General features: G+C 47.9%; 1 protein-coding gene across 2 annotated transcripts; it reads left to right on the plus strand.

The window, feature by feature from the left end:
* The first annotated feature begins 723 nt into the window (after positions 1–723).
* On the plus strand, positions 724–27,736 carry LOC143430706 (uncharacterized). Of its 2 annotated transcripts, XM_076907099.1 has the most exons (3): positions 724–740; positions 21,994–22,272; positions 26,677–27,736. In XM_076907099.1, exons 2-3 carry the CDS (start codon positions 22,070–22,072, stop codon positions 27,452–27,454), a joined length of 981 nt encoding a protein of 326 aa, XP_076763214.1. In that variant the 5' UTR covers positions 724–740; positions 21,994–22,069; the 3' UTR covers positions 27,455–27,736. The 2 variants fall into 2 exon arrangements, with proteins under 2 accessions (XP_076763214.1, XP_076763205.1); XM_076907090.1 differs by lacking the exon at positions 724–740 and having other exon boundaries at positions 21,376–22,272.
* The last annotated feature ends 185 nt before the right edge of the window (positions 27,737–27,921 follow it).

Genomic DNA, 27,921 nt, shown 5'->3' on the forward strand with positions numbered 1-27,921 from the left:
GTTCATTAATTCGATAAATCGCGACAGCGAGATAGAATTTAACGTTATCAGAGAAATTTGCTTCGAAGCGAATTGATATCGTCGGTAGTTTTACTCTTCTTGCGAACAAGAAACTGATTTTATCAACGAGTAAAACAATTTCGATATGCAAAACGCCAAGATTGACGGAGAGCGAACTGCACGCTACAAAAGGGTGATCCCAACCCACGTTTCAGAGGGTGATGATACCACTCTTGGTACTCAGTTTTTCCTTCCCTCAGGTGGGGTTATCGGTGATGCGGGGCGGCTCGAGAGGCGGCCGCCTCTCGATTAGCGGCCGTGCACCAAACACTGACCCGGGCACGCGAGTGGTGGACCCCTTGAAAAGTGGAACGGTGTATACACACGGCTATCCCCGGAATGTAGGCGCTCTCGAGATTCCTGGCTGAAAGGCAAAGCCGCGGATAAGCCGCTTTGTGGCCTGAACCGTGCCCGTTTAAGAGGGTGGAAGTATATTATGGGCAATATTACGGATGAATGCCGGCCAGTGCGAGAAACAGCCACTTCGGGCGGTAATCTCGTTACCCGGAGAACGTCTGTCCATCTACGGTTCGCTCGTTTAACCGTATTTGCTGTAGCCTGTAATGGATAAAAAGGAAGGGCTTGTGATTCTCGGACGGATACACGGTTACTCTGATAATAAATTCCTGAATAATAACGAGATAACTGATCTGAATAATAAGGGGAACAATGACTCGTTGGTCAAGGTTTCTCTTTGTCGTTTGTAGAGCGAGCAAATGTTCCGAGAGAAATTATTAGAGTAGCAGATTCTTTGAGTTAAGTAAGTACCAGTATTTAGGATCTTAAGTAGCAGTTACTGTCGTAAATTGTTGTACACGCCAAGTTTGGAACCAGTTTCCTCGGAGATAATAGAACAGGTGTATTATTGGCGATTTATTAGTGCTGGTAGCGCGTTTCAGTTGGTAATACGGGGAGGATGATCAGCTGAGCCAGCATTATAATGTAAGTTATAGTCGTCTGGGTTTAGATACTCAGACTTAGGATGATAATTCAGCGTATACGAGAGTATCCTACCTTATTGCCCCGAGCGAATAAGCTACTAATCTTGGATAATGGTACTTGACATCCGTAAAGAACTCGGAATCAATTTTCAGAGGCTCACTTCTTACCGTTCTTACAGCCATCGTTCCTGCTGTACGACGATCACAGCCGATTGACACATTTATCTTAAAAAAAAAAAATATCCAGCCTGCGTATCGGTACAATGGCCATATTTACCGTTACAAGATCAACAAAACTCGACAAAAACCAACAGAACACGGCGAACGTAAGGGGGTAACAGAAAGAAAGCCCTCGAACGCCTCTCAGGTGCAATTAAAGGGAGCAGAAATGAAATCCTCCTTTTCCGCGGAGGGCCCTGGCTGTGCTCCCATTAGAAACACACGAACGATCAGAGCACAATAATACCGTAAAGGGCTTGCAACCACCCCCTGCAGTAAGTGGCTGTTCAACGTGCTTCACGGTGGCCAAGAAACTCCTCGTGGGTGGGCACGAATTCGCAAAAAATCGTCCACCGTGTCTAAAAGCCACCCCTTCCAAGCCCCCTCGCCGGTTACGATTGCGTATCCTCGACAGTCGAGTCCCGAACAAGTCGAAAGTCAGGGATTGGCGCGTGCTGCCGCCGCCCCGTAATGTGTATATTATGTTAACAAATAAGTGGTCGCGGTAATAAAAGCCGGGAGCAGGGTGGCTTTCACCCTTCCCGGCTCCGTAATGTATGCGCGGGACGTCTTGAACAATATTCGAGCGACTCTCCGGCTGATATATAATGCCGCGTATAAATAATAACGTCTTTGCTCGCGCCACCCTCTGCGTCCCTCTCGTCCCAGATTTTCCCTTCCACCGCGTCCCAACCCACCCCTGCGTTCTCTGTCATCCCCCGTCCCCGTGTCTTCGTTCCTCTGCCCGGCGTTCTCTTTGTCGACGCGATACGAAAGGAGAGACGGGGTTAATAGTGGAGGGGATGAAGGAACGGGAAAGAGAAAGAGCCGGGGGTGGTTGACAAGGAAGGTTGGGGGTGGTTGCAAGACTGAAATATGTACAAACTTACGGCTCCTTGTTATGAGCGGTGATAAATTACCGCGTTGGCCGTAGAGAAACGTTTGCGCCGGGGCGAACGTTGGACGGAGCGAGACAGAGGGAAGGGAAGACGGGAACAAGCGGTGAAAAAGATGGAAAAATGTGAGCGACGAGCGCGGAGGGTGGTCGAGGAGGATCGTTCCATTATAAGTACGCGGATACAGCGGTTCCAGGGAAGAAGAATGGACTGTGTCGCGTGTTTCGGTAATTTTTCATGGACAATGCTCGGTGGCTTCTGGGGCGACCCACATGCGGTGATTTTATGCAGATCAAGGATACGTCGCGTATAAAAGTGCGATTACCCGTGGAACGAATGGGTATATACGGGACGACTGATTCGATCGGTTTGTCGGGGGGACGACCATTTTCGTCTTTGATTTCTTAGCGATATTCCTTTGAATCATTTATTGAAAGTTAGTTCTGTTCAATTTTTTACTTTACCCGAAGACTAAGCATTATTATTATTCGTATAGCAATTCACGATTAAAAAATTAAAGATAGTCGCCCGCGAGAGAGGAGATGTCCGAAGAGGGGTTAACGAAACACGATGCTGTCGCAATATGTAATTACCAGGGGCAATAAGCGGGCATTATGCTCACCCACGTTAATCAGGGTTTCAACCTCCGTCTACGGCGAGCCGACTCCGATGATTAGATCGATTCAGGGATAAATCGATTCAGTGATTCTTTGATCAGCACCTGGGCTGCAGGAGTGCGCCGAATTCTTCATTAAGCCGGCTTTCCATCTCGTCATCGTCTCTTCATCCTCTCCTCGCGATCGGTTCTGCACGGTCATCCTCGCCGCTCGTCCTTCGCCGGTGCTTTTCTATTCGCCCGAACGAGTCGCGTCTTAAATCATATTCTCCGTGTCTCCCGCGACACGCTTCGTTGCTTCCAATCAGAAATCCGTGAGAAAGAATGCCAGGACCGAGAGGGTGGCGCGCAGGAGGACCAACTAAGCGGTCTGTTTGGACGTGCCGGTGGGATCGTACGATAAATGGTTACCACTTCCTTCAGAATATTAAAATTTATTAATTAGAGACGTTACGTTGCGAACAATTCTCAAAAGAACAGAAGAAAAACGCAGCGTCGATTTCAACCCTTGCGAGTCAGATGCGTTTCCACCGGAAACGGTAAGCTACCAGGCACAGCCTCGCATTGGGGGGACGTTTCGACTCCTATTGCCGGCACTTACCCCATAAACAGAAGCCCATAATCGATTAGGACGCGCGCGTATGACCATGGGAAGATTTAGTGACTGAAACAGATGGGGAGTTTCGGACGATGTCACCCCTTGTCTCCGGTAGTCATTAGCCCGGACCATTGTTAATACCTGGGTAGACGCGAGGGGGTCGATGGGTATCGATACAAATCGATACTCACGGTTGATCGACTCTTAGCTAGGTTCCAGGGGATATTTATCCATTCTGTTCACACTCGACACAATGCGTATTAACGTGAAAAAATTCTCCCGCATTTATCACCGGGAATATTCATAGGGAACGCTGTGATACGAGGAGATTAATCTTGTACGAAATTTTTCAACGCCTCTTCCGTTTCGTCGTAGCGTCGCAAGGTAACACGTTTCTCTCTACGTTTATTAAGTTAGAAACATTCCGAATGAAACGAGAATACTTTTGGCGATTCCATCAAAATCGAAAGGCTTATCGAAGATGAACGGAAGGTTGTAGTATAGAAACTACAGACAGGGCGGCCACGAAACAGTCAGAACGGTAAAAGAAACGGCACGGAAGGGGAGGTGGAGCAAACACCGGTGTCTTGGGCCTTTGGACAACGGCGGTCGTAATAAGAATAGATGGCTTCCCTCGATTCCTGAATGGCCGACTATTAGCAACGAGCCGTACGGGCGACAATGAGGCCCGACAAACTGATAAATTATACCACGGGCGTATCCGCCGGTGCACCAGCCGCAGGTAAATAGAATTAATCACGCTATAGAAGCGGCGCGACGCGGTGCCTACGAGCTCTCCCGCGTTCTCGCGCGCGACCGCTCGCGCGCGAGACAGCTACCAGCCAATATAACAACGTGACTACACATTTTCGCCGGTTGGACACCGGTTTTTTCGTTTCTCTTCTCAACGCTTCCTTTCGTCTTCCTCCGGCCCGAAACCCCAACCACCCTCTCGCGTCTCATTCGAGGCATAAAAGAGAGTAACTCGACGGATGCGACGCGAGAATCACCGGCGATCGTTGGCCCGTGAAATCGCGCGGATTGCGGTGTAATTTCGCCTGCGAGGCGATTACGCGATCAGACGTTGTCGCGTTGTTCTTTCCGCGTCGAGATTCCGCCGACGACGAGCTCAGACGACGCTCGAATCGACCCGCGAACAGTTAATTGGCGAAATGACGAAGCCAGGATTTCGAGCGGACAGCGCGCGTATTGGGTCTCCGCGCGCGGATTACGCCGCGTTCACTTGGTCGAGATGATTGCGATGGTTCGTTGTTAGCGAGGATCTTGATTTGGGGATGGGTGGATATAACGGGCGCATGAGTGAGCTCGACGAGGTCGTATGGAAGTTTCAAGAATTGTCAGGGTGTATGGAAAACGGGAGGTGTGCAGTGTCATTGCAATCTGACTGAAACTGCCTCGACTGATGATTGCTGCGCGACGAAGGCTACGTTCAACGCTGATTCGAACACTTATTGGGCAGAAGTTTTGTTACTCTGGCGAATTGACGTGACTCGTTCCTAAAGTAGAATTTCATATCTCACGAGTTCGTTTATCTTTTTGTAGCGCGAGTGACGAAAAATTGAGACGATTCTCACCCCAATCATCCCCCCAGGATTTCCAATAAGAATTTTTTTTGAACGTTACATTCGTCAGCGAACTGCAGAATTACAAATGTTCCTCGCTCGAGACTACAGCCATCCAGAAACCACCATTAAGCATAAACACCAGTGTCACAGAATGGAGACCCTGAAGCTACGAAGCAACGGGGAAACCGATGAGCCATGAACAGCTCCGCACACCTTTGTGCGCGTCGTATAAAAGGCGCACCGTGAAAAACAATTTATTAGCTATTGTGGGAACAATGTCAATTTGTTGAGGTCCCAGTCTCTCCCCCCGTGCGTCTCCTCGCAGCCGTGTCTTTTATCATTCGTCGAGGAGGACGAGAGGAGGAGACAGGGTGAAGGTAATCCACGGTCATTCGAGACTGCATTGACCCTGTATCGATCACTTTCGATACGATTTTACGCGATTAGCCACGGTACCCGTCGCTCGTAACGTAGGCATAGGGAAACGTCCCTTCCTACGGTGGCATCGTCGAAAACTTTTCGATTCATGACACTTTTTTTCCCTTCCTCCGTGTCAATCGAGTTCGTGGCCCAACATGCAAGGGCTGATGAAACGGAACGCACGTTGCATTCAAGGTTCGTTCCATTCTTTCTTCTCTTTCCTTTCTCTCTTTTTTTTTGGTTTTAAGGCAGGGTGCAATTTGGGGTAGGGGAAGATAGAGTGCGCTAGGGGGTTGTTTACCTGTGCGTGCCTGCGTCTCTCTAATTTGATATTAAGGGAATATTATGTTACCAAGATAGCTTAAGTTTCGCTATTTCGTATACTTTGTATTTACGATAAAATTAAGCTACCTCTTAGAATGTTTCCCTTCAAAAAACAACCACCCACTGCTCGCCTCTCCACAACTACCCTCTGCGATATGAATTTAATACACTCGATCACGTCCGTCGAGCGCGACGAGGACCTCGATCCTCGAGGATGATCCTCGTGACGCGGCTTCTTTCGCGCACTCCCGATTTCCAATCGGCGGACGCGCTCCGTGGAAGATGGCATCCGACGGGGACGAAACGCGCGGAAAGAAACGAGTATGCACGCGCGAGACAGAGCAGCACGGTTACTAATCCGTTGCTTGTAACTCGAACATTATGGGTATCGTTGTTTGTACAGCCGCCTGGTGCTGGGCTCCGCCGCGAGACCCGACGAAGGAGGCGAGAGAACGAGAGGGAGTCGGAGGCATCCGCGATCGATGCATTTATGCATGACGCGCGCGCGGATCGAACAATAATATTTTCATTCTCCTTTCGCGGGCGCACACGCACACACTCGTGCCAAGAAGCAAGCCAGAAAACCGGGCGACAAACGCGGCCACAATGGCGACGTGTACAAATAGAAGGTAAACCCGCGAAGGAGATGGGACTCGGTGTTCTTTTCGTTCGACGTTATATTTTCGGGGGATGGAATTGGGGCTCAAGTTGGAAAAGGTTCGCGAGATGTTCCCCAGCCGTGTGAAAAATAATTACGTAGAGTGCCCCTCGGAGTAACATGGGACCTACTTTAAGGCTCGATTCGACACTTGAAAACATTCGTGGAGAATGTTCGTAGTAAACGTGTATCTGTGTACTTCGCAGATTTTGGAAAGTTGGACGTCTTGTTACGTGTGTCATGAAAAGAGCGGATATCTACAATAGACACAAAGCTGTTAACGAAATAAGGTACAAACACGCGTGAAGCAAGACTCTGTGTGCTCTCCACGACCAGAGATCTCGTCCCAGACAAACTCGAACTCCAATCCCCCGTCAATCGATGAAGAATTACCCGAAGTATTCCCACCGGGAGCCACGGAACAACCGCGCACACCGTCGCGACAAAAACCGGCCGAAAAATTCAAAGGAACTCTGACAAGTCGACTCGAAGCGGCGCTCGGAAATCAGTAGCAATGAAGGTGAGCAATAAACTCGCCGTTCTGTGTCCCCAATCGATGAGAGAAACGGGAGAAACGACAAGCACTATATAACCAACCGTCGTATCGGGTCCGAACTCGATTCGAAACGGGGGAAAATAGTAAGGATTGGAAGAAAAGCGCAGGAGAAGACGAAACGAACGGCGGGGAAGACGATGGAAAAGGCAGAGTCGCCGAGACACAGAGCAGTGGGACATATTAACAGGGATGCGGGGCGGTGGAAGAAAGAAAATAGCAGGTCGAGCCCAGGAGCTCTTCTACCCGGGAGAAAGACAAAGGGGGTAGCAGAGAATTAAAAGTATCGTGGACAAAGCCGCGGGACAAGACGCGGGAGCTCATTTGGTGTCTCACAGTGAATGGGCGTTCATTATGATGCCTCCCGGACTAACAATCGGGTTCATTTTGTCTCTCCTGCTCGTGGCAACAATGCTCCTGCCCAGGCGGAGGAGGTGAAGGTTACTCTGAAGGGAAAAGGGGGACGTGGACGAAGAGAGACGGCGAGGGCGAGACCGAGACGAGCGGAGGGACGAAGGTGCCGTTTCTCCGTCGCTGTACCCACGGACGTGGATCTGTCCCTCTCCTGCCCGCCCGCCATCTTGACTCCGCCGCGATGTTCTTTTGTAGAGGTTCTCTTGAGGCAGCTCGGGGAAAGAAAAAGACGCCGGCCTCGGCGACTAAAGGGAGGAAGTCACCAGCGACCAGGGAAGAAAGAGCTGGACCGATTCGAAGCCTGGAAGAACCAGAGGCGGAGAGAATGGGAGAGGTGGGACTGGTGGGAGGAAAACTGGGCACGGGAAAGGAGTGAAGATCGGGTAGGGAGAAGTGTAACGGGAAAAAGTCGAAGGGTGAAGGATCTACTATGTAAGTACTTCCCCGTGGAGAGGGGGAGGATCGAAGGTGGATGGAAAATTTCAAGTGGAAGAAAGTCCAAGTGCAAGAAACGCGGGAAAGGGATTGGTATCGCGAGTTTCACCGCTATTGTTTCGATAATAGACACGAATTACTCGATACCGGCGGGGGTGGACGAGTGGAGAACGGGGAGGCACAAAGGGTGGTGAATTTGAAAGGATATTTCTCGTTAATGTCGCCACCGTTTAGAATCGTTCCACTTCTCGACTACGATAATGTATTCGCACAATGTTCCATTAAACTTCGATGCTTCGGGAACTGCTTCAGAGATGTAGGATCGCTCTCGAGACATAAAATTTTGGATAGTAGGTCGAGTTTACGATCGCGACGATGTGTCAGAGATTAATTCGTCGTTCGAGTCTAAATTGGAGTTGTGTAACTAATTATCCAACAGCACTCTTGAAAGGATTTCGTGGTTTTTTTTACTGGAAAGGGAAGAAAAATGGAAATTACGTAATGTTTCGCGATTTCACGGTCGAACAGGGCTTTTTTTCACGGTCGATAGTTGCAAGAGTCCTGTAAGGGACCAATATGGCGACCATCGGCCACGTGCAAGGAGAATCACTTGGCGCGCGTCGTTTGGCCACGCTGGGCGGTCGACATCGGGTGCTTTTCTTCTTGTTTCCGTCAGCTGCGCCGTCCAATCGGAGACCCGGCTGAAACTGGCCCTCCGGAATAACGTTCCTCGCGACCGGGAGACAAAAACCACCGTTCCAGGTCCGCTCGTTTGGAAGAGAATGGTGGACGGCCGGCGTCCACACCGGGAAAAAACGCGTGCTGCCGCGTCACGTCGGTTTTAATCACGTTCCGCTAATTAAGAGCGAGAATTGGACGCGATTCCTGCGGTTCGTCGCTCGAAATCGAACTTAATGCCGCTCCATTCTTGTTAGTGTGTCCCGGAATGGTCACCTCTTTTTCTCTCTCGAATAGTTCCACTGATTATTCCTAGGCTTTGTATTATTAAACAGAAATAATGAATCATAGAAAAATTATTTGTAAATCATATACATAATACTAGAAATTATTTAGAAAACCTAATGGACCCTGGATCTTCAAGGAAATCGCATGTCCTACGTAGAAGTACAGTGGTTACGAGAAGCATCTCTTTTCGCTTCACACAAAGGTATTTATCGAATTGCAAAGGATCGATGAACCGGTGTATAAAATATGTAGTCTTTGGAGCCACTGCCCTTCCACAATAACGTCGAACAGCGAACGCATAAGTAGCAATATCAAACACAAACACTACCCAAATCTGTTTGAAAGCTGTCCCCCGGAGAAAAGCTACCGGCGTCGCCCATCGCAACGCACAATCTGGCCAGCGTCGAAGATTTACGAGCTCCTCTAGCGAAAAGATCCGCCGTAAGACAGACTCCAGCGAGACCCACGGAGACGACCTTTGCCCAACACGACTCTGCGACCTTTCCCCGCATCTGGCCAGCGCGCATCGCCATTTTTCTCCCTTTTCGCCCCGCGGATTGTTCAATGAGGCGACAATGCGCGCGGCCGGTCCGACGGTGGTCAATTTGTTTGAATGGACAACGACAGAGGCCGACGGGCACAATAGACGCGTCGGCTGTCAGGGGCATAAATCAATTTCGAGAAAACGCTCGAAGGTGGCACGTTGCATTCGACGAGAACGGGAGGGACGGAGGGAACCAGAGAGAATGGCGCGTCGCGGTTTTAACAGTTCACGCGCGTTCACGCGAACCTTTCTCACACGTCGTTTCGGGACCCCCGGCTCGATTGTTAAATTGAAAACCGGAAAATGCTCGCACTTGGACGCTGTTCGACTTAACTCACGCAGTGTCACTCCGTGTAAATTCAATATTACGCGCGACATTTTTTCGTTTCTGGTCCTCAGTGAATTATTATGTTCTATCGGTACGCCACTTCACTGTCACGCAGTGAACTATTTATAACTAATGTTCGTTCTTACACGACTTATTCGAGCAGAGTGTCTGTATCGTTGAATCATCGTATTCTGATGGAATAAAGAAGACGATAGGTCGAAAAATTGACAAACCTCAGCTCCCATTCTCAAATGCACCCCTTTACCACCCCTTTATCACTCTTTATTCCAATAGGTAACCACAGAGTCTGCCAGCAATTGAATGGCTTGCATTAAGGAGAAACGAAACGAGATACAAGTTCACGCCTCGTCAAAAGTGCTTGGCCAATATAATGTTTCGTAAAAAACGAAAGGGTGAAGAGAGAACGGAAATGTCACCGGCAACAGAGTGAATCGAAACGATCGCACCATCGACGATCCGTATTTCTGAACAACACGGCTCGAAATCGGTTTTAATTAGCGGCTGAATCCCGGCGTGAAACCCGGGCTGCGCTCGTTGTTTCGGGTGGACGCGCGAAAAAATATTTTCAGAGCAATCTGCGCCGTTTTGTGCCGGTTGAATTATCTGCGTTTTTTGAATCGCCGCGTCGGCAAACGGCCGCGAAACCTTTTTTTCGGCCACGACGTGCCACGCGTTTCGCTCGTTTCATCTCGCGGCCCGCGGAGTTATTCCCCGCCGATCGTATAATGAGATTCAATTAATATAACGAGCCAATTATGCGCGTCGACACACTGACACGGTGGTCTGGCCTGTTCGATGACAGCCGATGGAAAAACGGGGAACGAACAGTAATAAAATATGATTTCACGGGCCCCCCCTTTAATTTGCCCGATTTAGCGAAACGCAGCCGATTCGTTATGTTGTAAATTGCCGCGATTGTGGTATTACAATTAATGCACGAACGAAGCCACCGGTTTCGACCGGTTTTTGTTCCCGTTTGCGCAACGCTCGCGCGTTTTGATTGGCTTTTTGTCTTCGCTTCGAATCCGACAACTTTTCCCTCCTTTGTCTCTTACGCTGTTTTACTTGAATACAGACCGCTCATTCTGTGTAGTATTTTTTTTTATGGTACCTGTATAAACTTGTTCATATTTGGAGAGAGCTTTCAAAGCGTTATCGATTAATTTATTGCAGTCATCCGTCGTCACATTGCAGATTTTTGCACAATAGAATTTTAGAAAATGTTACAGCTGTAATCACTTTTATTCTTAAACAGGGATGGTTCGTAGGGGTTGCTATCGATTTCGTCCAGTTTATTCGCTGTTGGTAACCGTTGGAAGGCACCCAGAGTTAGGTTCGTCGGTAACAGTAAGCGACGAGCAACAAGCTCGAACGAAGTAGAAAATGGTCCTATCATCTTACGGGATTTCATATCAAAAGCGTGGTCGATAATTTTACTTTCGTCGGTATTGCGAAGGCTTCTCGATCAACAATATTAATTCCTGACAGAAAACTGTAGTGTTCCTGGAAAAATTGCGGGAACACTTTTAAACAACCGGAGGAATGAGGTGGAAGGAAGAGCAGCAAGTTGGTCCCGTTTTAAAAGTATGAAGATGTTGAAATGAAAATTTGGTCGAAACAAATGTTCGTTCATTCCTCATTTTTCCTGTGCAGAAAGCAACGAGATAAACGAATCGTGCGGTTTATTTTTTAATCCACAAAACGAAAGCGTATCTAAGAAACACTGTGCACGATGCGAGAAGTTCTGTTCGCGAGGCAACTAATTCCTAAGTTTACGAGAGGTAATAACTCGAAAGCGCGTCGCCATGTGATAAATGACTGTCTGGTAATTCCTAAACGTCTCGCTGTTAGATAGTGACTCTAATGTTCCTGCATCGTATCTACCGATTTACTTCATTTCCGCAACGCGGTACCATTCTGCCGCGGCATTTACGAGCAGCCAGTTTCTCCAGTTCGATTTGCCGACTTTATCTACCACCGTACCAGCGAACCCCGTCCCTTTCTTTGCGCCCTCTGCTACGCTCTCATCCCTTTTTTCCCCCGTTATTTCCTAAGCTAGATTCGAATGTTCCTTCTCGATTTAGCAAAATAAGATGCAGAAACGCGACTCGAGCAATGACATTCGTATTCCATCGAATTCTAGGCTGACTTGATTTCTTCTTCTCTTTCTTACAATTCTACATCGTATTTCTTTCGACACAGTCTTACTAATCTTCCGCTGAGATAGAATATTATCATTTGAAATCATCGTTTTTTCTTCCGTTTGGCGAACGGTTCGAAAGAATTCTGGATGCAATTATCGCTCGCATAGATTGTAATAAGACAGATTCTCCTGCTTAAGCTTAAGCGTTATCGTAAGTTAAGGTCTCAACGAGGATAACGGAAATGGAGCTGTCGTAGACGTTCGCTTTCGCGCGTTCCCCGGCAAGTTAATTGCGAGCCTCCTTATTCCGCAGATTGTTGAACGATTCATGAACACCATTTTCATTTTCGAATTCGGCACGGATCGTGGCAACGATCCCCGTTATAATTGGCTATAAACCTGTCACGTCCCCATAATCACTCGGAGCCTCGTGTTAAACGCATTTATAATTCCATCCCTGATTAAAATCTGCGCCATCGATCGTCGCGCATTATCACACGACGTCGACTCTATAAATTCCACCTCGATCGTGTAATAATCATATTACGATCGATAAACAACTTTATTCTCAACCGATACGAATAACGAAGCTAATGGTTGACAATTAATTGCGACAGCTTTTTTACATTACACATATATATACTCATATCGCACACGTGAATTGCTACTAAAAGCAAAATCAACTATCCATCAAAATAAAAAAAAAAAGAAAGTTCGCTCGTTCCTCAATCAGCGTTAACCCGTGAATGAACTTCTCTAACCGGACGTCCGCCAAGCGGTATATCCACTGTAAAGGGCCACTTGTACGGCGGATAATACGGTAATCCCCGGAAGAGCCAATTTTCACGGAACCATCCCCGCGGAATATAATGCAATAATATAAAATTGTCTCCCCGTATCTCGGGGAAAAAGGAAGTCTCGCGGATAACGCGGACGGCTTACCGCGGAGGCAAAGGAACGCGTTATTCTCGACGAATGAAAGCCGTGGGATTCCGATGAGAATCGGTTGAGAGAGATTTGCCGAATTGACGCGACGAGAGCTGGAAGAAGGAGGACAATGAGGATGGAACAAGATGGAATAACGAAAACGACGAGGACCAGCGAAATCCTTGGTACTCCCTTGACGAACTAACGCCAAATTATCACGTGTTGGTATTCGGATAGCTTGTTCCTTTTAAGGATATAATAATTGTTTAATAAACGCAAGTGTGCGGGTACAAAACCTGTAATTAATATCATTAAACGTACCTATTCAATCACTTTATCCAAGGTAATCAATAACATCGGTTCAGTATGCCTTGGCACGAGCATCGAAACGAATTATCACTATTAAGAGCGCTAATCAACGCACAAAATGCGCAAACTCGATTTAATAGATGAATGTATCTGATCAGCATCTGAAACTCCTCGAAGCGGAACGACTACGCGAAGTATCGAAGAGAACGAGCAGGAAAGCAGCAGCAAAAGGTTGATTGCGTTCATTTGCACCCCTGCCAACGGCGTTTCACCCCTCCGTTCGAACGTTGCGCGCGTTAAGAGCCGATCACTTTTATGTAACTTTCATTTCTCGATTGTCAGCCTGACGAAGGAGAACGAATAGCCCTGACGGAAAGTGAGGCGAGCGCGCTTTTTCACCCTTTCACGCCCACGAAGGAACTCGATCGCGAACGCTGGTCGAGCTGCGGTTGTTAGATCGATTGTTTACCCTTCTGCTAACTAATATTAAAGATCCTTCTCGTTTGCGAGCATTCAGTGGCTGCGTTACCAGACTGGCAGCCACTAACAATGCCCTTCGCTGACGAATCAGAAAAACCATCGGCATACAAATGTTGCGTGAAACTATATTAGAACCTCGTGAACGGCACCGGTTCCGTTTAACGACGCTCTGATAATCGCAATGGCCTGTAACTGGATTGTACGCGTGACGTTTGGGAACGAACGAAACTTACGATCCCTCGACAACGTAATATCACGATGATTTTCACTTTTTCATCTCGTTCGTTAATTGTATTACAGACTATTCGTGTCCGACGTTTGCCCCCTTCGACTACGTGGGTTACTTCTCTCGTGGATTAAGATAGATCGTCAATTTTCCTCGAAACGAACGCGATACGTTGAATCGAAAGAGGAGGTAGTTTTATGTTTTATATCGAAAATGATTCATTCTTGTCGATTATTCGAAAGTTTAGATAAGAGGCCGCGATCGAAACGTGTGTTCACGGAAATAACGCGACGGTTCACGACGGTCGTCCTTTACCTCGGTTCTTTTTATAAGAAAGAAAGACAAGCTGCTCGGCCGTTTATCTTTCCCACAGAAGGACTCACGATAACGTTTTTACTTATCGGCACTTCCGCAAATCGATTACACAAGACCAAGGCGAAGGGAAGGAACGACGATTACGAGCCGGAGCCAACCCGGGGACGGAAGAGTTTTCAGGAGTTCCTACGTGACCGCCATTATTGTCGCTGCTTCAAATATTTTCGAATATCACCAAGTGTGTTCAATGTTTATACAATACTGTTCTATTCTTTATATTCGTTACAAAATACGCAATTTGCGATATCGATGCTTATGATAACGTTTCCAAAGACGAACGATGAAAAGCGCATTCGACATTTCTCGCGCAGCGGTGCAAAAAAAGAGTTAGTATAAAAAAATAACAAAGTAAATCACGAACGCTTAGAAACACTCGAATCGAATAAAAGGGTTGCGCTATAGAAAAAAAAAGAGGCCAGTGTTTCGCGCGGAATGCCCAGTTTTTTTTCGATTTAATTGGCCATTCAACCGCCTCGCCATTGAACGCGTCGAGTCGCGGGGAAATTCGTACCGTTCTGCAACCGGGAACAATGTATCACGGGTTTAATTTCAATTTTATTGTGCGGCCGGTAACCAAGGGACGATCCCGCGTGAATGTAATGTATATTTTCGGGCATTGTGGCATCCTTTTTTGCGGGGCGCGCGCGGAGTCAGGAAGGAGAAAGGGCCGATCGAATCGATAATTGGAAAAAGGGCCGTTGTCGCGGCGAACCAGTCACAGACACCCACTTCTCGCTGGCGCATAATGCGTGTACCAGGGTCACGGTAGATAAAGGGCTTATTCACGAGCCCCGGCGAAAAGATTCCCATCGAACAATCCGCTACCAGCCGCGTGCGTATGTACGCTCGAACGTAACCGCGATAGAGCCAATTAACCGATCTATTTTCAACGAACTTTCGTAGAATTAACAAAAGCAGATTAGCATTGTGTAACAAGCATCCTGGGAAACGTTGCTCCCTTGCTGTTCTCGATTTCAATCGAACTTTCAATCAACCCTCCCCATACGAAATCTCTCAATCTAGTGTTCATCGTATCTGTTTCTACTTATAATATAGCTGACAATCGATATCATTCGTTATGCTGCAAAGAGGCGAGTCTTAAAGTATCGAACGGTTACGATAACTGAAGATAAGACGTGGCAGAGTATTCTACGATCGAAGAGACAACTAGTATCTATGAAATAAAGCAACGAACGCTAAATGTGAAGAATAATTTGTAATGTTAAAAATTATTGTCGCTACGATAACTCCACTCTCAAAGCATTTCAAAGACGATACAGTGCCAGCAACAAAATGATGCGTCGCCAGGAACAAGTCCGCGTTTTTCCAAGCACATCCTAACCCCGTCCAAGCAGCCCTTCGCGAAGGGTGCGAGACACGTGAGGTGGAACAGAGACGCGTCCGACAGAGATGACCACGATATTGCAGCTTGTATACCCGAGGCAACAGAGCCGCAACAATGTCCCCCATAATGCCGACAGTCGAGCATTGTCCGGTATTGGCCGCGCGGATATCTTTGCTGGTCGCGTGCAAAACCTTGGGCCAATCTCTGGGTGCTCGTCTTCGTGGGCCTTGGCCGTCGATATTGACGGACGTCGGACGGACGTTTAATCGTTCCCTCGTCCACGGCCGTGTCGTTTATTTCCCGCGTCCAGCCACGTACGTTCCGCGCGCGTTGTCACACCGAGTCCTGGCAACAATGAACGATGGCCTCGAGCGTTTCTTGGACACACGCCACGATAGACCTCGACCAGTGCCGAAGGAATTCGACCCTTTCGAAGGATTCCGTCGCAGCTCGTCTCGCGGTAACGAGACGTTATTGTGTAATCGATGACGACAGAGGAACTTCGTGTCTGAGGTTTCACGGAGGATGTCGATCGAGGAGGACGCGCGTTGCGATCGGTTGGAAGATTGATGGGGTGCGTGGAAGAGTATATGGAAAAGTATTGTTTTAATTCAGAAATTAATTCTCCCATCTATCGAATTCTTCGTAATTCCATACATTTTTCCATGCGACGGTTCGTACGCGATTTGCACGACAGCCTCGCGAGTCCCACCCGCGTGGGGTCGTCTTCGATGTTTGATATCGAACGAGCCCACTCGAACCGCGTGCAGACACGCGGTGTACGTGTATCGTCTGTCGAATCAGCGATCGACGGCACCTCTCGACGGACGCGGGACCATTCCTCACAATTAACGGCGATTCAGGTGCCGGTTTACCGTCCGGACAAGCCTGCCTTCCATTCGACCGCCTAGCACGGGCACTCGTCGGCCGCGGATAATTATTTTCCGATTATGATTGATAATCCCGCGGCGCGATACTCGTACGTTTCGCCCGTCCCGCGGGTTATCTATCACCCGTGAACGTTGTCAGCAGAATGTCGGCCATCCAAGCCGGGATGGGCCAGCGTGAATAGAATTTTGTTGCCGGTGGAATCGCCTCAAGAAAGGGCTGCAGTCGGCCCCGGTGATAACGCGATCGTAAACCTGAACGTTCCCGTCGAAATCGTGTCTTCTTTTCGTGGATGCGACGCTAGACGCGGGGGAGAGACTGATAACGGTGGCTCGTTTTGTTTGTACGCCTGTGAAAACGGGACGAGATTGGTAGGCGAGCCTTGGTAGGTGAGGCAGACGGTATTGAGGTAGGCGATGCTGCGATAATGCGGTGGACTTTCTTGATGGACATTTGCTCGGGCGAAGATTAGAGAACGTAACGATAGGAAGGTTTTACGTGTTTCGTGTGTTCGCACGAATGCAGTTACCTTACTAACAGTATAACTAATGAACGATATTCTAAAGTTTATTAACAAGAAGCTGAATCTTTCACCCCCTACCATTGAACGTTGTTACGTCAACTATTACCAATTGATCCGTTCATCCGCGATATTCGTGTGCGCATTGTCTCCTCTCGATTTCACAATCGAAATCCGTCGAACCCATTAATCCATCGATATATGCTGATATTCTCACGAACGCCGACATTCGAAGCCACGCGCGGCGACGACGACCTCCCTTAAAGAGGACCTCCCACGAACCAGCAAACCCAAACCCAAGGTAACTAACCACCGGCTATCGCGATCCGAAAACGTGATTCCGTATAGCGGGAGAATATCAAAGGACGTGGAAGGATCGGATCTAAACCAAACGGTGAGATTAGTATACGTGCGTGTCGTCGCGCGGACGGGGGTGGCTCACCCCCGCGCCGGTAAGCCGCGTTTATGATACATTCGGGTCACATACGGCCAGGCTGGCCCCCGCCACCGGTCGATGTATTCATCCTGTATAACCCCGAACGGGACTCCATAAAATACTACCCTTCCACGCGATTTTGTTCGACCGAATAAGTTACTGTAGCGCGGCGCCCGCTCTATTTTGATACGGCGACGCCTGACCGTGCGGCGACGCGCTGAATACCGAATACGCCGCGTACATATTCGACCAAACAAAGTGGAATTCGATTTTCCCGGGGGAGGGTTGCCTCGAGGAACGCTGGTGCGCGCGCGATACGGACAATCGAGTCTCGTTTACGGGGAACGCCCTTTCGCGGCTCGCTCTTTTATCTTTCCGATCCTCGCGACACTGCTCTCGCGCGTCAGAGAGGTCCAGTTCTCCTCGCGATCGAGGAAGGAACGATACGTTTCTCAACATTGCAGAGGGTAAAAATTCATGTACCAGGGAGATTGTTAAATAGCTATCAACGTTCAATGCTGGGGGTAAATTTTTAATATTATAGATGAGAATTAATGATGGTGGGGTAGATGGATTAGCGAAGGGCTTGAGTTGTGTTCAAGTTAATTCGAGTGGGTAGAAACGAGAGGGGTTGAATTATGAACTGTAAGTACACGTTGTGTGGTGTATCTGGAGAGCTTCGTGAAAGTATAATAAACTGCATATTTGAATATTATTGTACTACCGACTGTATTAATATTCTTATTGAGAGACGTTCGAACGAAATTTGAATCATTCCTAATTGGATGAAGAAAAATAATTACACGTGTCGATTTTACTTGAAGTCGACTGTCCTAGCGTCGAAGAATCTCGCGACGTCTCGCGCCGCTTCCTTGAATATCAGGATGCACCCTTTCGTGTATCCGGGTGGGTGCAGTTGCGACTGGTCGACACAGAGCGACGCGATAAAAGCACAACAAAACGCCACGAGGCGTGGCGATTAACTGAAACAACCGGCTCGACAATGGAGTAATCAGCGAGCTTTTCGACGCACCCATCCCTCTCCGCCCCTTCGCCGTGCGAGCGCACCCCTCCGTGCCTCTTACCATTCGGCGTCGCGGGCCACCGTTTTGTTGTCGCTTCAGCAATCGCAGCGATGATGCCTCGCAAACCTTTTGTCCCTATCACGCGTTCTTTTCGACGCTCTGCAGCTACCTCGCGTCGCCAACCAAGGACAATTTGCTCAGACGGGGTAAATGTCAGCACGATTTGCTAACGCGTGCATGGGATAAAGGTTATTTGGCTGAACCACTGAAAGTTTTATAAAATATCTGCGAGAATGAAAGAATAATTCTCAATCAGACTCATCTACATCTGAACCTCACACTCCTTCGCATCCCTTACCCCATCGACCACCCCATTAGATCTAGTATCACCGACTATAATGGTCGAAATGAACGTCGAAATCGGACAAACACAAACACTTGGTAATTGATCGAAGAATCGGAGGAAGGTTTCCCTGGAAAAGGGAGAAAAGGGCCTCCGCGACGGAGGTATCCCGAAATTAAGGAGCCGTCGGCGACGGGCCACCGAGAAGCCAGATTGTTTCATTGATGAGGGAGCATTCAGGGCCGTAGTAGTCGCCGGGACCAAAGTGGGCGCACGATTCAAAGGGGCGAAACAGAGAAGCGGGTGTAGGTTCGATGGTGCGACGTTTACGAGTCCGCTTGCAACCCTCTTTCGGACCGCGGTGCGCGATGAATGGTATAATCAGCGGTCGCGTGCCACCCCACAGGGCGGAAGAGCGATCGAGACGGCGTCGGAAGGCGAGACGGATGGAAAGAGAACGGCGGCTGATAGAGAAATTCTCCATCGTGCCTTCGCTATCATCGGAATCGAGAGAGGGGACGCGGACGTGAAAAAGTCACTTAACATCCCCCCACCAATGTAGACGATTCTTTCCTTTTTGGTGTTGGCCCTTTTGGGAGGCTTCGTTGATTTCTTGTGTTCGGAAAGGTATTGAATTTTTAGGCAAACGATGTGTTTGTCTGTACTCTTTTACTTAGCTAGACTCTATTCTCTTCGATAATTTCTTATTTTCCAAGATATATTGAAATATTCGTCGCATCGCGTACTATTTTTCTTCAAGCAATCAAGTTTCTTGATCTTCTACTTAAAATTTATTGCCCAACAGGAATGTAAAAGTAAATATTAAGGTTTACAAATATTTGTTGTGGCTACTGTATACTAAGTTCCCTAATTCCGTAACGAAACATTCCGCAAAAAAAGGGAGGCACGATGTTTGCCAGAGATAGGGACTAATTGAAAGTGTCAGTGTACAGATAAGGGTTTCGTACAACGTCGGGTATGAAAAGAGGCACGGTTCCCCGTTTCGAGGTCCTTTCTTCTCGTCGATGACCGATAAAAATCGCGTTCACGCCCTGCGAATGACGGGGAATGTGTAACGAGGGGTGATAAAGAAACGCCGACACGAGTGACAGCCGAGCGTGGCGGTTCATTCATTCTCCGTCGTGTAGCGAATTTATGATCGAGTTAATAACAGAACAAATAACTGATTGCCTTCGATAATCTGAACCCTCGTGAAGCAGTTCCTCGCTTTCCCACTGCCATTCATTCCTTTCCATCTGTTCGCAGCTGAATTTCACAGCACGTTTCTTTCTAATCTCCGATCATTCCCATTACACGTCACAATGGAATACAGAATACTATTAATTATTCCTATCCTTAGATTAAATTAGTAATCACTTCTCTCGACTGAAAGGAGGAAAGTAAATGTGGGATTAAATGTAAATACTGGCTCGAAGAAATCTTCAAATAGAACGAAATAATGAAAATGGTTAAAATGATATTTAAAGATCGACTTTTCTCTTCCCCCACGCCTCTCATTATTTCATTTTCTTGTCGACTATCCTCCCGTCTGACACAGATACCCCTTCTTCGCACCGACAGATGAATATTTCGGTACCTTCCGGAAATTCGATGGCACCAGCCGTACAGCCGCTTCTTTATGGAAGTTGGAATTCGCTGAGATGTTACCACTAACACACACAGCCCTCTTGTCTCGTTCCTCTACCACCTCTCTTTATCGTCTTATCACTGGTGAGACGTCTTCAACCGCGGTCGTGGCTCGTGTTCCCCCTGCGGCCGCTTCACCCGGGCAAAAGACATTGCCGGCACTGATAACATTTATTTCGAGAAGTGGCCCCGCTCGCTCACCGCCTGTACAACGGGCGAACAAAGCGAGAAAAAGTTCACCGTTTCATCGTGCGACTGTAGCGAGAATATGATGGTATATTAATGAGGGTGTCGATGACGTTGGAAAAAATTCTGATACAAGATTCGTCAGTTTGTTGGACAATTGCTGATGATACAGTCTTTCTTTAATTAAATTTTATCCCGAAGTAAATACTTATATATAAAACATAGTCATCCGAAGCATCATCTGATTATACTTTACACTCTATATACGAACTTTCACAATTTTTCAAAATACACCGTCATGGACTTCCAATAGTTCTCCATCAACATATTTTGTGCAACATCTCTGATTACTTTCTGATTACTTTCCACAAAAATGCAACCTTACAACACTATCTCAGTGCCCAAAAATCGTTTTCTTAGATCCTCCACTGACGAATGCCTGCACGACACCGCGTCTGCCTAACGGCTGACCTATTCTACTTAACGCTGCAAAGTCAATCCCAGTCGATTGTCTCCGCGCAAAGCGTCGATGTCGGTCGGACGCAAGCTGACCATCGACGGCGACCCAAAAAGAAGGTCAGAAAAGCGTTAGTACGATAATCTGCGTAACAGACACAGGGAGAAAGAGAGACGGAGAGAGAGAGAGAGAGGAGTCGTGGCACGGCTGGCTGGCTGACGACGGTGGTGCGAAAGAGAAACCGCGGTCAAGAGGAACGAAGAGAGACGAGGAAGACAGCACACCTCCACCTGTTGAACGTGCCTATATCCTCCTGTCCGCCATGTCGGCGAAGGAGCCAATCGTGGGTGTCCATTAGCCATGGTCCGTGGTGGGAGAGAAGGAGCATTCCTGGTTGGTCGATCCTTGTCTCCCCCGCGTCCCACGGGACTCCGTGCCGCACACCGTGCTCCTGATTCCTCCCTGGCTCATCCCAGACACGACGTCCAGAGAGGTCCTGACGGATCCTTGCCAGTCCTCGTCACGGTATCAATCATACCGCTGCCCACGGTGCTCGTGTCGGTGCTGTTACATCTTGTTCGCCGCCACGCGAGACGGATCGGGTTTGTAATTGATTCGAGCAGGGACGATTCAACCTTCGAGGAGGAGTTTCGAGTTCTTGATGACCCTCGAGATGTTCGCCGAGAAACGACGTTGAAGAATGATCGCTGACTGTGAGTGGGTGAGGGGATGAGAGATGCTGCGAGGGTATTCCTCTTCGTGGGAGTTTTAACATTGCGGTAGGAGAACTGGGGTGAACCGTGTGAACTTTTCGAAGACGCTTGGGTGACTGACAGAAAGATTGAAAAGACAAGTTGACAATTGAGGAATCGGAAGAATTTGGTTGCAAGAATTTTGGTTACGTTGTGGATTTGGCGATTGGGAAGGAAGAATGTGGAAATTGTTGACTTTGGCGAGCACGTGATCGAACGCTGTATGGGTTAGGGAGAAGGTGTTGTGTATGCGATGTTCGTCAAGATCTTAAAAAGGTTCAATGACGATGAAGTATAAGAACAGTGAGACACGAGACTTGACATTGGTAGAATCACGTGAAACAATGACTCTGAGAAAGTATAGTAATTGAGGAAAGAGTCTGTGAGAGGAAACAAGCAAAGGTTCAAGGTTCAGAGGTACAGCGATCGAAATGTCGTCGAAGACTCTTCACAACGAGCACATAAAACGCCCGATGAATGCGTTCATGGTGTGGTCACGCGGTCAGCGACGGAAAATGGCCCAGGAAAACCCGAAGATGCATAATTCCGAAATTTCGAAAAGGCTTGGCGCCGAATGGAAGCTACTCAGCGAAAGTGAGAAACGACCTTTCATCGATGAAGCCAAAAGATTGAGGTGAGTACCAAGAGACACGTTCCTTTCATCAGATATTGTACAAGGAATGACACTTGCACTAATTTTTATCGACTCTATACAAAAATAAAAATTTTTAGTTAAAATTTACTTTACATTTGGCTGTATTTTACTAATTTTACTAATCGAAAATATCATCAAAAAAGTATTGACATATGTTCTATAAAAAAATATTATCTGAAAAAAATGACTGACAAGTTTTGGCAAATATCAAATATTACCCTTGACATGCGAGCAATTTTTCCCTGAAAATTTGTCCCGTATCATATTCAATCAACGTCGAGGATTTTTCTTTACGCGCTAATTGCTCTTTAGTCACGAGTGGCCGAACGGAATTATCGCATCGAGCCGTATCTGCAATAACCGTGAAGGGGGATGAAAAACGAGAAAGGGGCGCCTCGTAGTTCATAATACGGTACATTGTTGCTAAAGCTAAGGGCGTGCTACGCTAAGCCAAGGGGTGGAATAGGGTGAACGAAGTGGTATTTATGGAGGTGGAGGGGGACTGCCTCTTTATTACCGGCCCTGAATATTTAATCATTGTTATGAGTTTATTTAGCCTGGCGTACGATGATCGGGTCGAAGAGATTTCACCATCAAACGACATTCTTTTCTTTTTTTCCTCTCTCTCCATAGTATCGAGAAAAATTAATCGACAGATCAATTGCTATATATTTTATAAATCTAATATCTTTATCTAAACTTCAACAAGAAAAAAAATAAATAAATTATGTAGCCAAGAATGGGTAGCACATCACGGTGAGACGAAAATTAATTGAAAAGTACGATACGCGAACTGTCGACAGAATCCAGTTCTATCACGGTTCCTCGAAGCAAAAATTGCCGGGATAGTGAATTGATAGGAGACGGCAGGGGTTGAGTATAAACGTGCAGCATCAGCCGTCGCGACGATGGGGCTCGTAAAATAAATAATGGAATAATAAAGTCGTTTCATCGTGAGGCGCGTCACCGTCGATTCGTTTTCAATCTGCAAGTGTTCGTTTTCTTCTTGGTTTCGTTCTCTGTTGGACTGGTTTTTTGGAAAAATGAAAAAAAAATGGAAAGGATAGAAGAAAGAAGAATCAATCGACTCGGTCGCGAATTCTATCGACGGAATGTAACATCGAATCCGCTTTTCTATCGATGACCGTGATCGAACTCGACTAAAGGAATTATCGCACTTCCCATTGACACATGGTCCGTGTCAGTTGCGATTCAATTTTTTTTTTATCGCGTATTCGAATATTGCCCCTGTCGATTGTTGAATGGAAAATATTGTTCCGCCTGAAAAGGGCTGCTCAAATTTGAAAGCGGGGAAAGAGAAACAAAGCGTACTTCATTGTTCTTCGCTCCTCTTTTTAATTAAAAATTATGTTCTCGTTGTTCGCTGAAAATAATACGCGTTCGATAAAAAAAATATACTGTAATAAAATCAAACAATAAACATTCTATGGATATCATATATTGCAATGAAAATAATAACAAGTTTTCTGTCGAAAACGAAACCACCCCCATACTCTTCTATTCCAAATAAAGGAAACTAAAAATCATTTCACCTTACTCCTGGTGGCACCGACAAAACCGACTGTGAGCCTCGATATTCATTTCGCCCATGGAAACGTCCCCCGAGAAGGGGCAAAACAGGGTTCGTAGGTGGAGGAGCGGGAGGAAAATTTCAGGCAGAGACGTGTAACGGCGAATCCGCTTTTCTGGCGGATGGCAGCGTCGCTGACGACTCTGGTACGTGCAGAAATGCGAGGGTTGGTTCGTGGTGAACGGTTCCAGGAGAAGGAGGAGACGGGGGGTCGTAAAATAAAGAGGAGAGGGCCCGATAAAAGTCATATTCCCCTGGAGCCGCACTCCTGGTCGGGTACGGGTTCCAGCGGAGCCAAGGCCGTCACTGGCCCGACGTAATCTGTCCGTTCGTTCACGGCGACTCACAATGTGGCCCCCGAGATAACAAATAAAGCCCCATTGTCGCAATTGTGTGGATTTAAAAGGATTTGCGCGGCTCCTCTGCTGGCCCCTATCCTCCCCGCCGCCACCTTTGGCTCTCACCCTACCGTTGGCTGTTCGTTCGCTGTGCCGCTGCCGCTGCTGCTGCCTGTCCGACGATTCCCTCCTCCGCGACCCTCTTTTCTCGTCGGCTTCCCGACGCCGTTGTGCGTCTACCCCGTTCCTTGTTCGCGCGTCGACGAAATCGAGAAGGTAGGCGACGAGAGTGAAAATGCTGCCTCCCGAGGGTGGTAAAGGGTTCGCGAGTTAAGCCAGGGTTCCTCGTGCGAGGGTTATTGGCCAGGAGTATGCCATGACTTACTATTAGGACTGTAACGCAACCCCCGTAGATCCGATCGAAATCAACCTTCGCCATCAACTTTAACAACGTTGATAAAACCAATCCCTCGCAACCCTTTCGCGAACTACTACAGAACGAAATCTTACGATCTTCCACGTACGTTTCGTGACCACAAATTTTCAAGGCAACCGGAGAGAATGATCCTTGCGCGAAGTCATCAAACAACCCGCGGATAGACATTCGGTTACATCGCGGGGAGATCGACGGGGGTGCCGCGAAAGTCCGTCGATCGTTGCGGCACAATGACATTTATGACGAATCGTTACACTAATGACGTTCGCGTAGCCATCCGCGGACAATCGTGACTAATTGTTATTGTTTCTTGTTGCGGGGCGGCCGCTCGCGGCAACTACCGCTCGGCTTATGCCCACCGATATGATATAACGCGTTGTTTATCGCGCTGTTGGAAGTGGTGTGTGCGAGGTGGACGCGCCACGCTGGCTACGCCGGCAAGCAACCACTCTATCGCCATCGGTGTACAACTACACGGGCTGGTGATGGTGGTGGTGGAGGGCTCCCAGCGAATTGTAAAGATTACGCCCGATGTTTATGCATTTATGCTGAATTATTGTCGGCGGGGCTTTACCGATGTTTATGCTGATTTACGCTTTGTGCTATCTGCCGGGACACATTGTCCCGGAATTATTATTCCGCTGCGTCACTCTCGCCGCGGGAGGAACCGAAATTTCGGATTTCATTTCAGTTCGCGAGCTGTAAAATTCTCGCAACCTCGCTGCCCCCTCGCTGTTCGTTTCCATCGCAGCGTCGACATGCAAAATTCCCAATACAATCTTAAAGCACTGTGACATCGTACCTTACGAGCTAATAATTATAACAATTTCACAAATATTTCCGTGTAATTTTCATCTCGCGTTACTTCATCGCCGATACTTTTGATACGCTGCATCCCAACATTTGAGACCAAGCATTAATCGAGGCATAGTCGCGCGCGCGCGTAGAGAGTAAAACGTGGCGAAGCAAAATCCCTTGGGCGGTGGATGGTCGAAGTAATTCGAGTGCACGGGTATTGTGCGTCGCGTTTCCGGGATGATTCTCCCCCGGCGCGCGCGAAACCCTGGGCGCGTAAAAAAAGAGTTCCCGCCCGTGAAACACCTATCTCGCCTCGCTTTCTTTTATCTCCGCGAGGCGAAGCATAAATAAGGACTACGTTTGTGCGCCTCTTGGGTACATAATGGAGTATTATGCGACGAAGATACCACGGGGCTCTGACTCTTCCCTTCCGCCCCTCACTTTTACCAGCCCCCCAGACCGGCACACAAACGTGGCGTCGCCCGTCGACTGCCGTCTCCTACCCCGGGTGTGTGTACAAGATATTTACTACAAATACCCACGGTGTCCCGTATCGTGTTCTAGCACCACGATAATACGTCCCTTTGTACGGGATAACGGTGTCGAGAGTAAAGTTTACCGAATTCTCGAGTGTCTCGTCTCCTCTCGCGCGATTCTTCGCGTGATAACGCGACACCTTGGATTACCAAAGGTAGATAGAGGATGGAATCATTGTCTAAGGGCGCGCAAGCATCGCCTCCCTTCTTGTCAAGCTTCAGAAAAATTCTGTTCAAATATATCTCAGATATTGGCGTATAAACCTAACTGAACGGAGATTGACGATACAGACCTGATATGTGATAATTCTTCAATCATCGTGCATGTTAGTTAATCGAGTGGTTCGATTAAGCTCCAAGATTTGCGATAGCTTTTCGGTTCTCTCCGTCATTTCCGTTTAACCGGCGGTGCCAAGGATTACGCCTCTAACCCCTCAGAAAATTACCGCGTTCCCCGTAGCAAAACTATTCAATTAAGCCACCCCTGAATCGCTCGAAGAGAAGTCTCCCCTCTGACCCGACGATAGCAAATTTAACAGCGAATTCGCGGAAACGATGCGCGTCTCAAAATTTCACGTACAAAAGAATATATATTCACGTACATTAAACGAGCAACTAATTTTTCTTACTCGTTCTCCGTCATCAAATGTGTCTACTAACAAAGAAAAAACCATTTTCTTTTAGAGCTCTCCACATGAAGGAGCATCCGGATTACAAGTACCGTCCCCGTAGGAAGCCAAAATCTTTAGTCAAGAAGGAGAACAAATTCGGCTTCTCGATATCGCCCCTGATGTCCTCGGGTGAAACTCTGAGCAACATATCGAGAGGCCTGCTTCCACCTCTGGCGCCTCCGTCTCACCACACGCTGATGAGCCACGAGGACCTCAAGATCCCCCGTTTCTTCCCGCCGTTCCCCTATCCACTCTACCCGATCCAGCACAAACTGGGGGAAGAGTTCAACGGCGGCAAACTAGCCGCGGACCTGGCCTTCCAAGCCCTCTACGGAGGCAGCACCTTTTACTCCGGCCATCAGACCATGTCCTGGCCAGGCTTATCAACAGCCACCTGTCTTCAGCCAAACTGCGGCTGCCCAAGTCCGCCCAAAGATCCAAAGAGGCCGTACTTACCTACTAAACTCGAAGAGAAACCGTTCCCGAGCCCCAATAAACCTGAAGACGATGGATTTCCGTCGGACAGAGACTCCAGCAGGGAAGAATCGCGATACAGGAAGCTGGAGGACGACACGTTCTCGAGCTCGGTGGATAGGCACCAAGAAGACAGGTCTCAGGATCGCTTTTCATCGTCCTCTTCCTCCTCGTCCACTGAACAGACAGAAAAAATGGTTAATAGCGCGTCAACCACGACGACAACTACGACAACGAAGGTGGAGAGCGCGTTCTCCGTTCAAAATCTGACTTCGTCCAGCTCAAACTTGGGCAGCCATCGTAGCCACGTCATATGAAGGCCGCTTCCGGTTCTCCCGGACTTGAACTTCCGGGGGAACCTGGTACCACCTGGATGGCCCACCACCGACTGGTGGAGAGTCCCACCAATGCTGTCGCCCATCCCTCAGGCGACTGTCACGAACTTGAACGCACCGCCGAAGGACGACGACGTTCAGTTCCAGGAGGAACAGCAGAGGAACTCGGTGATGGCCAGATCGAGGAGCATCCATATCGGAAATGTACAGTGATCAACGACTAATATCGAGAGGAGATTAGAAAATGAACAGACTTGATTCACGATGGACAAAATATCCATTGTATTTGTTTCGAAATTGTGTTCGAAGATTTGCAGGATTGTGAGAACTTACCAGTAATTCGAAGCTACTTATAGAGAAAGTTCGATCTGGTACGAGACATTTTAATTGCTTGGTAAAGTGACGATCATCAGTTAAGAGTAAGCAAAGAAGCCGCGGAGGTTCACGAT

Source organism: Xylocopa sonorina, chromosome 1 (assembly GCF_050948175.1).
Source record: "Xylocopa sonorina isolate GNS202 chromosome 1, iyXylSono1_principal, whole genome shotgun sequence".
Taxonomy (NCBI): domain Eukaryota; kingdom Metazoa; phylum Arthropoda; class Insecta; order Hymenoptera; family Apidae; genus Xylocopa; species Xylocopa sonorina.

What these genes read in the sequence shown, in the direction of transcription:
- LOC143430706 (XM_076907099.1), top strand. Translation starts at nt 22,070, where the DNA reads ATGTCGTCGAAGACTCTTCACAACGAGCACATAAAACGCCCGATGAAT. An exon ending in GATGAAGCCAAAAGATTGAG is followed by an intron (nt 22,273 to 26,676) that starts GTGAGTACCAAG and finishes ATTTTCTTTTAG; the next exon opens with AGCTCTCCACATGAAGGAGC.